A 15,826-nucleotide genomic window follows, 5' to 3' on the forward strand; every position below is an offset into this window, starting at 1 on the left:
ATTATGACAACAACTGACTCTTTTGTAATTTTGCTATTCATTTTCAGCCTCGTACACACAGATTATGGAGGCATCTTCTTCTATTCACCCGTCTCCCCTTTGAACAGTTTCTCTATTTTCTTCAGATCCATCTGCTGGTCTTTATGTATTCACATTGTGTAGTGTCATTATTCTGTTTGATAAATTTCTAAGACACGGTCCCGTTCTGTGTGCTGCACATTTTCTTTCTTTTTTTTTTTTATTGTGAACAGCTTTAAATTTTACTGCACATGCAAATGCATCTATGATGCACAAGCAGCATATTCCCACAAACTCAAACTGAATTTGTTTTTCAAAATATTTCATGAATTAATTATAAGTTGACTACAACCACACACACACAAAAACCTCAGTGTTTGTCATTTCACATATCTATCTCATATTCATAATTATGCATATTAGTCTTTATTCTTTGCTACTTTTACTCACTTACTTCTTTCAGTAGTTGGACTGTGGCCATGCTGGAGCATTGTCTTGAAGGATTTAGCTTATTAAATCAACTGTAATCTATCTTTCTATCTTTTACTTGTTTCAGTCATTTGACTGCGGCCATGCTGGAGCACCGCCTTTAGTCGAGTAAATCGACCCTGGGTCTTATCCTTTGTAAGCCCAGTACTTATTCTATCGGTCTCTTTTGCCAAACTGCTAAGTGACAGGGACGTAAACACACCAGCATTGGTTGTCAAGCAATGCTAGGTTGACAAACACACACACACACATATATATATATAATATATATATATATATATATATATATATATATACATATATACGACAGGCTTCTTTCAGTTTCCATCTATCAAATCCACTCACAAGGCATTGGTCGGCCCGGGGCTATAGCAGAAGACACTTGCCCAAGATGCCACGCAGTGGGACTGAACCCAGAACCATGTGGTTGGTAAGCAAGCTACTTACCACACAGCCACTCCTGCGCCTATTTGTTTTCTGTAATATTTGTTTTCTTTTTACTTTTGTCTGGTACTTATTCTCTTAGTCTCTGATGCTGAACCACCTAAGTTATGAGAATGTAAACAAACCGACACCAGTTGTCAAGTGGTACAGGAATAAGTGCAAAGATACACACACACGCAGTGATGTCTTGAGTTCTATTTATCCTGTTTGTACTACCAAACACACACACATTTATATACAGAGGATTTTAAGGCCCTTGCATAACTTCTCAGCCAATATATATGTCCGTATATATACTTACATAAAGCAATATTGTATAAAATAGTGTATCTTAGCTTAGCAGTTCAACAAAATAAAGATCGATAAAGCATGTGACTAAAATCCTTGAATGTGGTGCCCCAGCATGGCAGTAGCCTAATGAATGAAATGGATAAAAGAATACATCAAATGATAATCAACCTTGTTTAGAAACTGTGTCCAGCTCACTACTTAGTATTAAGCATCCGATTGATCTGATATGCTTTCTACATCTTTGAAATGTAATTTTGTTAATGTAAGCACAATGTGTTGAGCGTTCTTTTCTTTCATATGTGTATATGTGTGTATGTATGTATGTATGTATTCTAGATCAAGTAAGTTACGTATAACAAACTTAAGAACAACTGATCATACAGTTGAATTATATATGGTTATTGTTCACAAAATAACCTTGTTAAACCATTGTTACTGTAAGTTTCGAAATTGCCAACTAAGCCCAGACTCACATTAGGTGCCATGTGATTGTACCATGTCAACTGAAGTGATTTGTCCAGGATGTGTACAGAAGTTGCTCTGGTCAAGGACACCTTGCTTTAGTGGTTACATGTCATCCAGTATTTGATGAGAGATGTTTGAACTAAAAGTTGACCATATATATGGTGTGTGTATGTGTGGGTGTTTGTATGCATACACTCACCTGTGTATTTGTATACATATACACACACACACACGTGTATATGTATGTGTGTATGTATATATATGAAAACATATACACACACAAATGTGTGAGTTTGTAGATATATATATATATATGCATGTGTGTGTATATATATATATATATATATATATATATACAGGCACACAAATATATGCATATATATGATTATGTGTGTGTATATATATATATTATATATATATATATATACATGTGTTTGTATATATATATATACATGATTGTGTATGTGTATATATATATATATATATATACATGCACACACACCCAAGTATATATATGCATACATACACACACACATACACACACAAATATATGCATATATATATATATGTTGATAGTGCAGTAATACATCAGATGGTAATAAAAACTATGCTGACTTGCATCCTCTCACACACTTATGTGCAACAAAGAGCTTCAAGTGTCTTTCATGTTTGCATTATTCTGTCAAAAATGGAATGAATTTCTGTTTCATAAAATATCTCTCCTCTTTTTTATATCATTGATCAGTTCTAGATTTTCATTGATGTTGTTGTTGTTTCCATTGTCGTTTTTGCTTCTTTATCAATAACTTGATGTTTTATTATACTCACTATATATATGTCCGACTTTACACGTATTCGTTTGTACATGTGTGTACACACACACACACACACACAAACACACATATGAGACAAAAATATAGATGAGTGGTTGAGAAGCTTGCTTTCCAACCATGTGGCACCTTGGGTTTAGTCCCACTGAGTGGCACCTTGGGCAAAAGTCTCCTACTATGGCCTCACGCTGACCAAAGTCTTGTGGATGGATTTAATAAATGGAAACTGAAGGAAACCCAGTGTGTGTGTGTGTGTGCGCACGTGCCCTTGTCTTGATGTCACACCATAGTTGTAAGTGTGTCTCACAGTCATGTAAGCAATGTTGTTCATTTCTAATGTGTTCGGCCACTGGGAAATATTACCTTACTTGCAGACAGGCACGGTTTGATGACAGAAAGAGCATCCAACTACAGCCAATTTGCTTCACCCAATTCTGTTTTAACCCATTCAAGCATGGGAAAATGGATATTAAACAATGCTAATTGGAAGTGGAGTACTGTAACTTTTTGGGAGCTGAAATTTTTCTGACTGTTATTCTGAGTTTCTCGTTGTTGATCTTCTGACAATTATGCAAAATGGAACACAAAAACCTGTATATAAAATCATCGTCATTCATCCTTTTGAATCCATTAACAGGGGGTGGCCAGATCTACCTAAATGCCACAGCAACCGCTCTCACACCATCTTGCGATCTTGCCAGGTTTTGGGCGTCCTCTCTTCTCAAGTCAACCCTCCCAAAATGTTTGTGAAATTGTATCACTGTTAACCCTTTTAATGACTGACCCACCTAATACTGTCCCTCATTCTGTGATACAAGCCTTTTCTTAAAGTGATCTAAATTTCAAATTTTCCGTTACTTTAAAAATTAATTGAAACAAAAGCAACGGATTTCAGCAGAAAGGGTTAAAGATCTTGTGTTATGTTTAAAAGATGTTAAATGCCTGCTAACAACCTAAAACATTCTACAAGTATGCTTCAAAACATCCCCCTTTTCAATTACCCAGATCGATTCATATGAGCGATTCAACATTTCTAAAATGCATAGTGACCAGGAGTTACTTCCCCTGCACATTCTTACCCAAACGCACGGAATTGTCACCATAAATCCAATGTTTACATTTCAGTATATTTTTCATTATATATATATATATATATATATATATATATAACTTATATTATTTGCTTTTTATCTCCACTATTCTAAACACATATATATATTGTTTTTATAAACGTTCTCTGTGATGATATGATAAGCGGTGCCGAGTTTTACAATTCTGTAAGCTTTAAGCTTATAAAATATTACCATTATTTACAGAAATATGTATGTATGTATATGTATATACTCTTTTACTTGTTTCAGCCATCCGGCTGAGGCCATATATATATGCATGCTTGTCTGTCTGTTTTTCTATTATGTGGCTGTTTTCATTGTCGATGAGATCGTTTCTGCTTGCAGGGTGAACGCTTAAGCCACGCGGTTGGCTGTGCATTTGCTATTTGCTTGGAACGTAAACAAAAGCGAGACAAGGAGTCTGGTGTGAACGTTACCTACAATCAAGACCGTACTATCTTCACACGCACCGGCTCCTTCCGACAAGCTTCCATTACCGAGAGAATCGCTGACCCACAGAGTGCTATCCTAGCAGGTAACACACTAAACGGTATCTATATTTCCTTTCCTTCATTTTTTCATCATTTCACTAACAGTTTTTTTATTTTATTCCACTAACATTTCACTAACGTATACAAGAACTGGAGAGCGATTGTCGTCCCTAACCCCCAAGGCACAACAACACTGATTATTGTAATGCTTCCATGATCATGACCTTTAAGTCTATACTTTTTTTTCTTTTTTTGGAATGGGTAATTTTTCAGAATATATTTTTTAAAAATAAACACCAGGCATGGCTGTGTGGTTAAGAAGCTCGCTACGGAATCCTGTGATTTCAGGTTCAGCCCTACTCAGCAGCACCTTGGACAAGTTGTCTTCTATGATAATCCTGGGCCAAATAATGCTTTGTGAGTGAATTTGGTAGACAAAATCTTTGTGGAAGCTTTATTGTACCTGTTCCTTTTAAGGGACAGTTAAGTGATGGGGACATCAACAAACCAACACCAGTTGTCAAGCAGAAGTGAAGTACAAGGACATGGACACCCACATATATATATATATATATTATATAACAGGCTTCCACTCGGTTTTCATCTGCCTAATTCACTCACAAGATATTGGCTCACCCCAGGGCAATAATGGGAGACACTTTCCCAGGGTACTGCACAGTGGAGCTGAACCCCAAACCACGTGGATGCTAAGCAAGTTTCTTAACCACACAGCCATACGAGCACTTAAAACAAAAAAAATAAAGTCCCTCGATACATTTTTATTTTTTCTGTCCTCCCTTCAAATGTTGATGAAATAAATTTTAACTAATAATCTATTACATTTAAAGTAATTAGATGTAAACCATTTTAATTTAAAGAACAGAATATAAAAAGAAAAAAAGCAACTGCCTTTGTACCCAGATGTAAATAAATCTAAAGTATATTTCTGGGGATGTCAAAAAAGTCCCAAGAAATTTCAAGAAAATCAGGAATTTCTTGTAGATGCATTACAATGTTCAGTATTGCTGGATCTATAAATTTTTTTTTGTGTGTTTGGAGGTGTGTATGTTGACATAAGTTTCATATTCCTTACCACTCCTTTTAGATGTTACTTCCCAATCCTGGAGCATCATCCCCCTTCCTCAACCTGTTCTTTTGATGCTGTTAAATGTAATTTATAGACTCACACACACACACACACACACATGTTCAAGAGTAGGTTTACAGTTATCACGTAGGCACTTTTAATTTCTTTTAAAACATTTTATTACATTTAAATTTCTATCTTACAAACTGAAAAGGAAGCTTGACAAAATTAGCTAAATTGGCAAAGAATAAGGGCTTCATATTTTTATATCATAATTAAGATTTAAACTGTTAATATATGAACACGAAAGAGATAGTTGAATAACTGTAAACCTACTTTTGGGCCACCCTGTATATATATATATATTTATATACACACACACACACGTATATACGTGTGTGAGTGTGTAGATAGATTGACAAATAAGCTAGATAGACAAATACAGGAGGAGTTTGCTTTAAAGCATTACACAATATGTAGTAGAGCAGTGTGTTATGATAGAAGATTGAATATCACCTTCTATAACAGACACATATGTATATTTGTATATATATATATATATACACATATACATATATATATAGCTGTCATCCATACAAACTTGTCCTTTACAGGTGCTGGTGCCACAGAAAATGCACCCATGCAAGTGCTGCACAGATGCAGCCACTGTTGGTGGCATGTAAAAAGCACCCAGCATGCTCAGTAAAGCGGTTGGTATCAGGAAGGGTACCCAGCCATAGAAACCTTTGTACAACAGACAATTAGAGTCTGGACAGCACCTTTGCTGGTCAACTCTTGTAAGACTCTAACCCATGCTGGCAGGGAAAACGGATGTTAAACAATGATGTGTATGTGTGTGTGTGTAAATCCTGAATTACTTCTGGGAATTACCCAATATTGTTAAACTTATAGTTACAGTGGTGACTATAGCAAAATCTTGTGTTTGCAAAAAGGAAACCAGTTCATAATGTCCTTTGTAAGTCTTTAAGATGATCAGATACCAGTTGTTTTTAAATTATTTGTTTTTAATTTATTTTTGTTTAATTTTGAATTTCTGTTGTGCATTGTAAAATATATGAACGAATAAGAGTTTGTAGAATATATGGATAGAATAAGGGTGATGAACAATGTCTGATCATTGCATGTGTGAATGTATGCGTGTGTGGTGATCCCTAATGGAAATGAGGTGTCCAATACAAATGGCTCTGCTACTGAAAAAACAATCTCTCTCTATCCGCTCAGTCGAAGTCGACTCTCTGTCACTCGTTGGATCAGTGTCCTCCAGTCAGTTCTATCCTGGGCCGCTTCCTTCAGACTGGCCATGTCCATTCCGGTATCACTCCTGATGGTGTGAAGCCAGCGGGGTTCTTAATCGGCCTCTTCCTCTCTTGCCACTGACCATTCCGAGCATGATGTCCTTCTCCAGGGATTCTCCCCGCATAATATGACCGAAATATGCCAATCTAATAACAATAATAATTAAAAGCCCTGCCTGTTCAGGTTTCAAGCAGTGACTCACATGTCATGTCTGTTAATACATCTCTCCACAAACCATATACAAAATCCTGCCCTTTCCTAAACCCCATCCCCGACAGACAAACAATATATAAAGCCCCTCTCTCAAGGTCATCTTAACCAGTATGAGAATAAACTATAACTAGCACCCTACCACTCAGTTAAGGTATTTGGGCCCCTGCATGGGTAATACCACAGTGAGGCACCTGACCTTATATTTTCTGATCACAAATTGGCAGGATCATAAGAGCATGGCCCTTATTCTGGCTGCTTTGTGCTCTGAGTTCAAATCCTACTGAGATCCTCTTTCTAGGGGTCAATTTTGTTCTCTTGCAACCCTCACTCTTTCCCAGTGTTTCATATAGATCCCTTATAGATCGCTTTCTTCAACATGAATTTCCTTGTCAAGCCTATATTTTGAGTTGCTGGTCTTATTTAGGTCCAGCTCAAACCTAATTGAGAAATTCCAGCCATGATTATCCTGTCTTCATGTATTTGAGAGTACATTGTCCAATAGGCCCTTTATTTTTAAAGGGGGTAGAGTATAATATGATAGAGATTTAGTTGCTCTTTCTGGCACATTAGAGTTTGCTGTGAATATTTGTATAAAACAGCTGAGTGGAAAGTTGCAATGAGCTACAAGCTGATGGCCTGGGGTTCACATCTGCTTCAAGCATTTTGGTACCTCCTGAGGCAGGACATTTTATTATATACATCAGTCCACATATCTCTGGGAGATATCCACAATATAGGTTTATCATATATTTTACCCAAATTCCATACCCCTATGCCAAACACTTCCTTTATTAGTTACCCTGGTTTACAAAGATATCCATGTTCCCCTCTTTAGTATTCAAATTACTCTGTCAAATATGATACTTAATTATTCACAGTGTTTTTAATTAATCAAGTTTAATCTCATAGCTTTGAGATTTCAGTGATGTGATTGTTTACTTTTAGAGTGACGTTGTAGGGTAGGTGTAAGAGGCCGGATCTGGCTGGTTTGAACATAAGACAGGCAGAATTTTTTGGCCAGATGTGGCTGGTTTAAATGCTAAATATTTAATTAATAATTCTCTCAAAAATTTTAGTTACACCAAGAAAAAAAAAAAAAAGGGTTGGGGTTTGGGATTGGAAATTCTGGATTTGAGAGTAGGTTGTATGTCTGGTGGTCACTCTGTGTCCTGAGCATTCAAGTTTACTAATCTGAGTTTCTGCTGGTTAATAATTCTCTTTGACAGAACCTATTCCAGTGAAGAAGGTCGACAACCCTTATGCAGTTCAGAGACCACACGCCACACACTCCTTGCTCCAAAGACAAGGATCTTTCAGGGGATTCGAGAAATTACATGAAACTTCATCTCCTTTCAAACGGTCAGTCTCTCTAAGATTGAACGAACTCCCGTCAACCTTAAGAAGACAGAACGCTGTTCTCGAATCTCCACCCAATGCAGGCGGTAAGTTTCTTCTTTTCGTTTTTTTTTTGTGTATTTTCTCTCGGTCTTTTGAGATTGGGGTTTGGTGGAATGATACTCTCTTTTACTCTTTACTGTTTTACTTGTTTCAGTCATTTGACTGCAGCCATGCTGGAGCACCGGCTTTAATCGAGCAACTCGACCCCGGGACTTCTTCTTTGTAAGCCCAGTACTTATTCTATCGGTCTCTTTTGCCGAACCGCTAAGTGACGGGGACATAAATACACCAGCATCGGTTGTCAAGCAATGCTAGGGGGACAAACATGCACACACACATATATATATATATATATACACGACGGGCTTCTTTCAGTTTCCGTCTACCAAATCCACTGATATATGTGTGTGTGCATGTTTGTGTGTCTGTATGTGTGTGTTTGTCCCCCTAGCATTGCTTGACAACCGATGCTGGTGTGTTTACGTCGCCGTCACTTAGCGGTTCGGGAAAAAGAGACCGATAGAATAAGTACTGGGCTTACAAAGAATAAGTCCCAGGGTCGATTTGCTCGACTAAAAGCGGTGCTCCAGCATGGCTGCAGTCAAATGACTGAAACAAGTAAAAGAGAGTATATACCCATACGCATATACAGGGTGCAGCAGAAAGGTTGCCCCGATTTCAAAGGTTAATAAAAAACAAACACATAAAAATACAAGAAAAAATTTTGTATTTCTATGAAGTTCATTAAATACCATTGTGATTCGAGGGGTTTTGAAAATTGCATCACTCAAGTGGCGACTGCCGATATCCCTTCATGCATCTTCATGTGTTTTTTTGTTTTTTTTATTAACCTTTGAAATTGGGGCAACCTTTCTGCCGCACCCTCTAGATTGGTCTTATTACCTGATGTATAAGAATTTCTGTGTTGATGTGTTTGTAAACGTTCGACTTGCTATATATGGAAGCACTCCGTCGGTTACGACGACGAGGGTTCTGGTTGATCCGAATCAACGGAACAGCCTGCTCGTGAAATTAACGTGTAAGTGACTGAGCACTCCACAGACACGTGTACCCTTAACGTAGTTCTCGGGGATATTCAGCGTGACACAGAGAGTGATAAGGCCGGCCCTTTGAAATACAGGTACAACAGAAACAGGAAGTAAGAGTGAGAGAAAGTTGTGGTGAAAGAGTACAGCAGGGATCACCACCATCCCTGCCGGAGCCTCGTGGAGCTTTAGGTGTTTTCGCCCAATAAACACTCACAACGCCCGGTTTGGGAATCGAAACCATGATCCTACGACCGTGAGTCCGCTGCCTTAACCACTGCTATATATATATACATACAGACTGTGTAGATTGGGATTATTCTGTGTGTGAGAGTGGAAACAAGGGATCTTTTCCTTTTGAACGGCACATGTCAACACAATTTCTAGTTAACTAAACACTTTAAAACTTCGTATACTGGTAGAATGTGTCAAAATAAAACATTTTTTTCTCTTGGCTTTCTTGATAAAATTGCAATTCGTTTGTTTAACGTAGTTTAATTTTTCGACGCAGCAAATGATTTTAGCTCAATTAGAGGCGATTCATTGGTTAAAATTCAAAAAATTAAACTACATTAAACAAACGAATTACAATTTTATAAAGAAAGCCAAAGGAAAAAATTTTTTTATTTTGACACATTCTACCAGTATACAAAGTTTTAAAGTGTTTAGTTAACTAGAAATTGTGTTGAAAAGTGCCGTTCAAAAGGAAAATATCCGAAACAAGACTTAGATTGAATGATTAAAACAATGTCAGAGTTTATGGAAAATTTCCAACTAGAATCACAAGAACACTGCTTGTATCAGTGTTTTATCTGACAGTTCAGTGTTCATTGTTGTCAATTTACAAACCACGCTTTTGAAACACTATTTTCACTCATTGCTCTACAGCAATACTAAAAAGGTGGGAGGAGGGGGCACTCAATGCCTTCGGTTCTGCAAGTAAATTGGCTGTTTCTCCTGAATTATGTCCCTTGTTTAAAAGAGTTACCTCCCTTTTGAACCTCTGGAAAAAGAATTACAAACGACATGAATTTGAACAACTTTTTTTTTACTTTTTTACTTGTTTCAGACATTTTGACTGCGGCCATGCTGGAGCACCGCCTTTAGTCGAGCAAATCGACCCCAGGGCTTATTCTTTGGAAGCCTAGTACTTATTCTATCGGTCTCTTTTGACGAACCGCTAAGTTACAGGGACGTAAACACACAACCATTGGTTGTCAAACGATGTTTGGGAGACAAACACACACACACACACACACATATATATACATATATACGACTGGCTTCTTTCAGTTTCCGTCTACCAAATCCACTCACAAGGCTTTGGTTGGCCTGAGGCTCTAGTAGAAGACACTTGCCCAAGGTGCCACGCAGTGGGACTGAACCCGGAACCATGTGGTTGGTAAGCAAGCTACTTACCACACAGCCACTCCTGCGCCTATATATATATATATATATATATATATATATATAAATGAACTTCCACACAGTTTCCATATACAAATTTCAATCTCAAAGCATTTCTTAACCTGGTTGGCATTCATTTTACACAATGTAGTCAGACATGAAGATTACATGATTTCAGTTGATTTTCAAAGAGTGTTTCAGACATAAAACTTGAACCAAAAGCCTTTACACGTTAAATGTGACACTAACTTAGCTGTTGTTTCTTTATGCAGTTGGCTTCACTGAGTCATTTAATCTCTAACCAGTTCTGTTTACATTGTTGTTCTTTTATTACTGCTTCAGCAGGTATGATGAAGTTTGTATTTTATTGAAGAGGTCAGAATAGGGCCAAAACATGTCCTAGGTTGTCTTCCATAGTAATTTAGATCATTGACTTATACCCTTCTCTTGGTGTACAGTTATTTCCAATTATCTTTTTAATATGCCCTCCGTTACATATTGACATGAAATCAAGTATTCACAACCGACATTCACTAAATGTTATTTAAATTTATTAAATCCGGTTCACTGCCTTATTGTTCTGTACTGGGCAGCACCGATTCTTGTCTTTGAGGTTCATTCTTCAAACATCAATTAAAAAAAAAAAAGAAAAAGTTTGTAAATACCACTAATACGTTTCTGGGATTTCGAGTCACTTATATTCTTTGGGAAAAAAAAGAAACGAAAAAAATTAAGGTCCCATGTTTTTAAACAAAATTTGCCTTTTTGCTTAAAGCTGTTTAACTGTTGTTGCTGCTTTTACTGTTTCCCATAATGCAACAGCCGGTAAGGTTTGTGTGACCATAACAACGCTTTGCTTTCAATTGTTTTGTCTCACAATAACCATTTAGTGTTTCCTATATTTGAAGCCACCCTTGCCCACCCCCATAGATAGGTTGAATTTTTTTTTTTTTTTTTTTTTTTCGAAATTCTAAAATCGGGGTTACTGGGTGGCCAGTGTGTTAGTTTGCATTGACAGTACCCCAGATACACAAATATAGAAGGTAAATTATGTGTGAGTTTGAGGAAGCAGTACCCCAGATACACACATAAGATAGACTGTGTAGCTGTTTGCAGTAACAATACTCTAGATATACAGGTATGAGGTACACTATGTATCAGTACCCCGAGATATACAGATGTATACCAGTCTGTGTCAATTTGTTTCGAAAGTACCCCAGGTACAGAAATCCAGAGTAGATATAACTGATAAAAGCTATCAATTTTGGTTCATAATGTTTAGCTCCCTCGTGTCATCTCATTAATGCTATTGTTACCATTAACATACCTGTGCATTAATTATTACCTTTCTAAAGGTGAGCTAGCAGAATCGTTACTGCTTCATGACATTTCTTCTGGCCTTTTACATTTCTGAGTTCAAATCTTGCTACGGTCAACTTTGTCTTTCTTCCTTTTGGGGGTCAACAAAATAAAATGCCAGTCAAACACTGGGGTTGATGTAATTGACTACCCAACTCCCTAAAAATTGTCGACCTTGTGTCAAAATTTGGAGCCATTATTTAACACCTTTCTAATTTAACACACCTTGTTGTTTCTTTTGTCTTATGTTCCTTCATTACATTCTTCCCTTGTTCCTCTTATATTCTCACGCCAAGCTAACTCACCCCACTCTCTCTCTCTCCCCCTTATCACACATCCCTGCTGCTTCCACACATAAACATATTTGTCTTCATCTGTTGTGTTTCAGTGAGTAGTCCTATACCCGAGCTGTCCCCTTCTGACGAGAACCCGGATTCAGTCGCCCAGATGTGTCAGCAATTATCCATGGGGCTCCGCGCCCTTAGCACAGACGATCCTTTTGCCAGTGTCCCTCACAGTACGCTCCAGTCCCTCCACTGCCCCTCCTCCGGTGTCATCAACACTGGAGCTTCATTCCAACAGAGCCCCACACATATCTTCAGTAACCCTGGCAACCAATCAGCGAACGCTTCCTCACAAGGTAGGTTTCACATTCATACATGCATGTGCACATGGACACACACACACATTTACTAGTACACTGACACACACATAACATGCTAACAGATATACACATGGACACACACGTCTGTTTGTGTGTGTATATATATATATATATATATATATATATATATATAAGGAAAAGGATGTAGACAGGATTTTGGTAAAACTATATATTTTCATACTTTCATCCTAGGGATTCATGATGAATCCCTAAAAGGATGAAAGCATTAAATAAATAGATTTTCTTCAAACCCCAACTGTTTCCTTTTGCTTAATACATGAAATTTGTACACCACTTCAAACTATCTATACATACATATATATATATAGATAGATAGATATGCCACATAAAAAGCACCCAGTATACTCCGTAAAGTGGTTGGCATTAGGAAAGGGTCCAGCTGTAGAAACCAACCCAAATCAGACTGGGATCTGGTACAACAGCTTCTCAGGTCTTGTCAAACCATCCAGCCAATGCTAGAAGGGAAAACAGATGTTAAAGGGTGAGGGTGATCATCAAGGGTAAAAGAGCCTCTTCAGTCATGTGTGACCATGGGATTGCACCTAGAAAGTTACCCTCCGAGGCACAAGTCCTGGCAAGGTTGTCTTTATGGAAGACCAGCAGTCGTCCATGCATACCAGCCTCCCCTCTCCATACCACTGGTGTAATCCAAGGGAAAGGCAAAGGGGCCAATACAGCTTGACACCTGTGACATCGCAACTTGCTTCTAAAGCCGAGTGAACTGGAGTAACGTGAAGTAAAGTGTCTTGCTCAAGAACACAACACACAGCCCAGTCAGGGAATCAAACTCACTACCTCACGATTGTGAGCCCAACACTCTAACCACTCTGAGTCATGTGTCTTCACTCTTCTACATTAATATGGTGTCTACTGATTCCCATGTGGTTTATCATTCATGTGGCTCACACACACACATATACAATGTCTATTAGCAGCTTTCCACTATATCTGAGGTCTTTATCATATGTCATTAAGCACTGAGTTTGGTGGTTGTTTCTGGTTATAGTGAATAAACTTATTTACGAACCATCAATGTTTTCATGTTGCACATCTCTATTTTCACTCTAGACTAGCTACCCAGCTTAAACATACCATCAGGACCAAAACACCACTGCACTGACCTATTATGGCAGCATCATTTTAATGTCCACTTTTCCATGTTTTCACCTGCATGGGTCAAGTGGAATTGTGCTGTGGCAAATTTTCAATGGCTGGATGCACTTCCTGTTGTCAACCCTTATTTCCCTAATCACCAAACATCACATGGTACCAAGGCAAGGAGATAGTCTCATACACACACATATATATATACATGTGTTTGTGTGCAGGGAATGGCATTGGACATTTTGCAGATCTTTAGCTTGATTTCATGGCACCCCCACATTTCTGAGCCTGTGACCCATATCGGTACTGGACATCTTGCCCTGGAGACGCTCTCTAAAGTATTGCGCAAGCCTTGTGGGACCTTAAAATTTTGGGTTACACAAACACCAAGGAATTTAATTTCTGGTGCCCTGTTGAGCAGGAGGATATTGCAGCGAGTGTGGAATACACAGGCACAAACCCTGGGGAAGCTGACCGTGGGTGCAGTAGCCTCATGCACAGACATTGCTGACATTTTGCATGAGAAGTGGTCAGTGATGGTCTTCCTCAGTCACAAGTGGACAGTCATCATCCATATGCTACTAAGACTCTGCGAATGCTTGCATGCATGTCTGTAATTAGATAGAGCCAAATCGGCACATAATGGGAAAGTACTCTGAAAGTAAGGTACCCCTGAAATGTGAACACAAATGGAATAAAACAAGTTTCATGTAAATCAGACCACAGATTCCCAAGATACACAGTTTTTTTGTTTTTTTTCATACCTTCATAAATAGCCTAAATGCTTAATAATAATGGGAAAATACTTCGAAAGTAGCATAACCCAGAAATAGGAATACAAATGGAATAAAGCAAGTTTGGCATAAATCAGAACACAGGTTTCCCCGAGATATATGGTTTTTTTCAGGTACGATTAATAAATAGCAAAAATGGTACATAATGGGAAAAACTGTTTTGGAAAATGAGTATTTATTTTAAAATTAATTTAAGCAGAAAATAGTTTCATCTTTTTACAAAAGATTTTTTAGCAAAGTAATTTCTTTAAAAAGAATTCTAAAAAAAAAAAAAATAACTTCCTTCAAATTTTTGTAAATAAAACCAGTTTTTCATTAACTTTGCAACTTTTTAAGCAGAAAAATCTGTCAGATGAAACAGTCAAATATCCATAGAGATATGGAAAAAGGAATTTACAGAAAAATCTGTTGGCCAGCCGACAGTTTTCTGTAAATTATCCTGTCCATGCTATATTATTAGCATTCTCCTGCATTTGAGAATAAAATTATTTCCATCTTTCAATACATCTCAACGCTTCTAAAGTAAACTTTGTTGACTTTCAACCTAAGTTGAATTTAATATATATATATATATAAAATATATTTAATATATATATTTAAAATAATAAGGGTGAAAAATTAAATATTAATTTGATTAATATCAATTTAAAACCAGTGGTCTAGCATATTGAAAAGTCTGAAGTTTCAGAAAAAATTATATTACATACATATAAGGGGATGACCTGTAAGTGGACATACATTATGCTAGAAGAAGATCCACTATGGTCTTACCACATTCCTTTCTTAGGTGTAAGACCATAGCAGATGTTCTTCTAGCATAATGGATGTCCACTTACAGGTCATCCCTCTTAAATGTATATATATATAACTTATAAATAAGGGCAAACGAAAAAATTTCTAATGCCAAATATGCCGAAAATTGGACATATTGTCCATTTACCATATAAGTTTTTTCCCAGTACGCACGCTACTCCTACATTAAATATATATATATATATATATATATAAAATATTAGAAAAAAAACACCTTTTATCAATTCAAAATGAATAATTAAATTACACCATCTAGAAAATTACATATAATAGAAAAGTTAAAATTAAAATAACAATTAAAAAGTAAAGGTTAAGTAAATTACAAAAATAATATAATGTATTATATTATTCAATTTTTCAATTTCCATCTCCAAAATTCACATGCAAAGGCTTTGGTCAGCCTGGTTCTTTCGTAGAAGACACTTGCCCAATGGGTCGTGCAACAAGGCAGAACCTGAAACCA

General features: G+C 37.1%; 1 protein-coding gene across 16 annotated transcripts in view; it reads left to right on the top strand.

The window, feature by feature from the left end:
* The window catches only part of LOC115224303 (protein numb), a 567,004-nt gene that overhangs the window by 550,073 nt on the left and 1,105 nt on the right, over positions 1–15,826 (top strand). For 15 of the 16 annotated variants that reach the window (XM_029795145.2, XM_029795135.2, XM_029795140.2 and 12 more), the window contains 3 exons: positions 3,995–4,199; positions 7,984–8,199; positions 12,356–12,607. In XM_029795145.2, coding sequence (XP_029651005.1) covers positions 3,995–4,199; positions 7,984–8,199; positions 12,356–12,607 — 673 coding nt within the window. The remainder of the gene's footprint in view (positions 1–3,994; positions 4,200–7,983; positions 8,200–12,355; positions 12,608–15,826) is intronic. The other variant, XM_029795138.2, reaches the window with a different exon arrangement.

The sequence above is a fragment of the Octopus sinensis genome, linkage group LG25, assembly GCF_006345805.1.
Source record: "Octopus sinensis linkage group LG25, ASM634580v1, whole genome shotgun sequence".
In the NCBI taxonomy this organism is placed as follows: domain Eukaryota; kingdom Metazoa; phylum Mollusca; class Cephalopoda; order Octopoda; family Octopodidae; genus Octopus; species Octopus sinensis.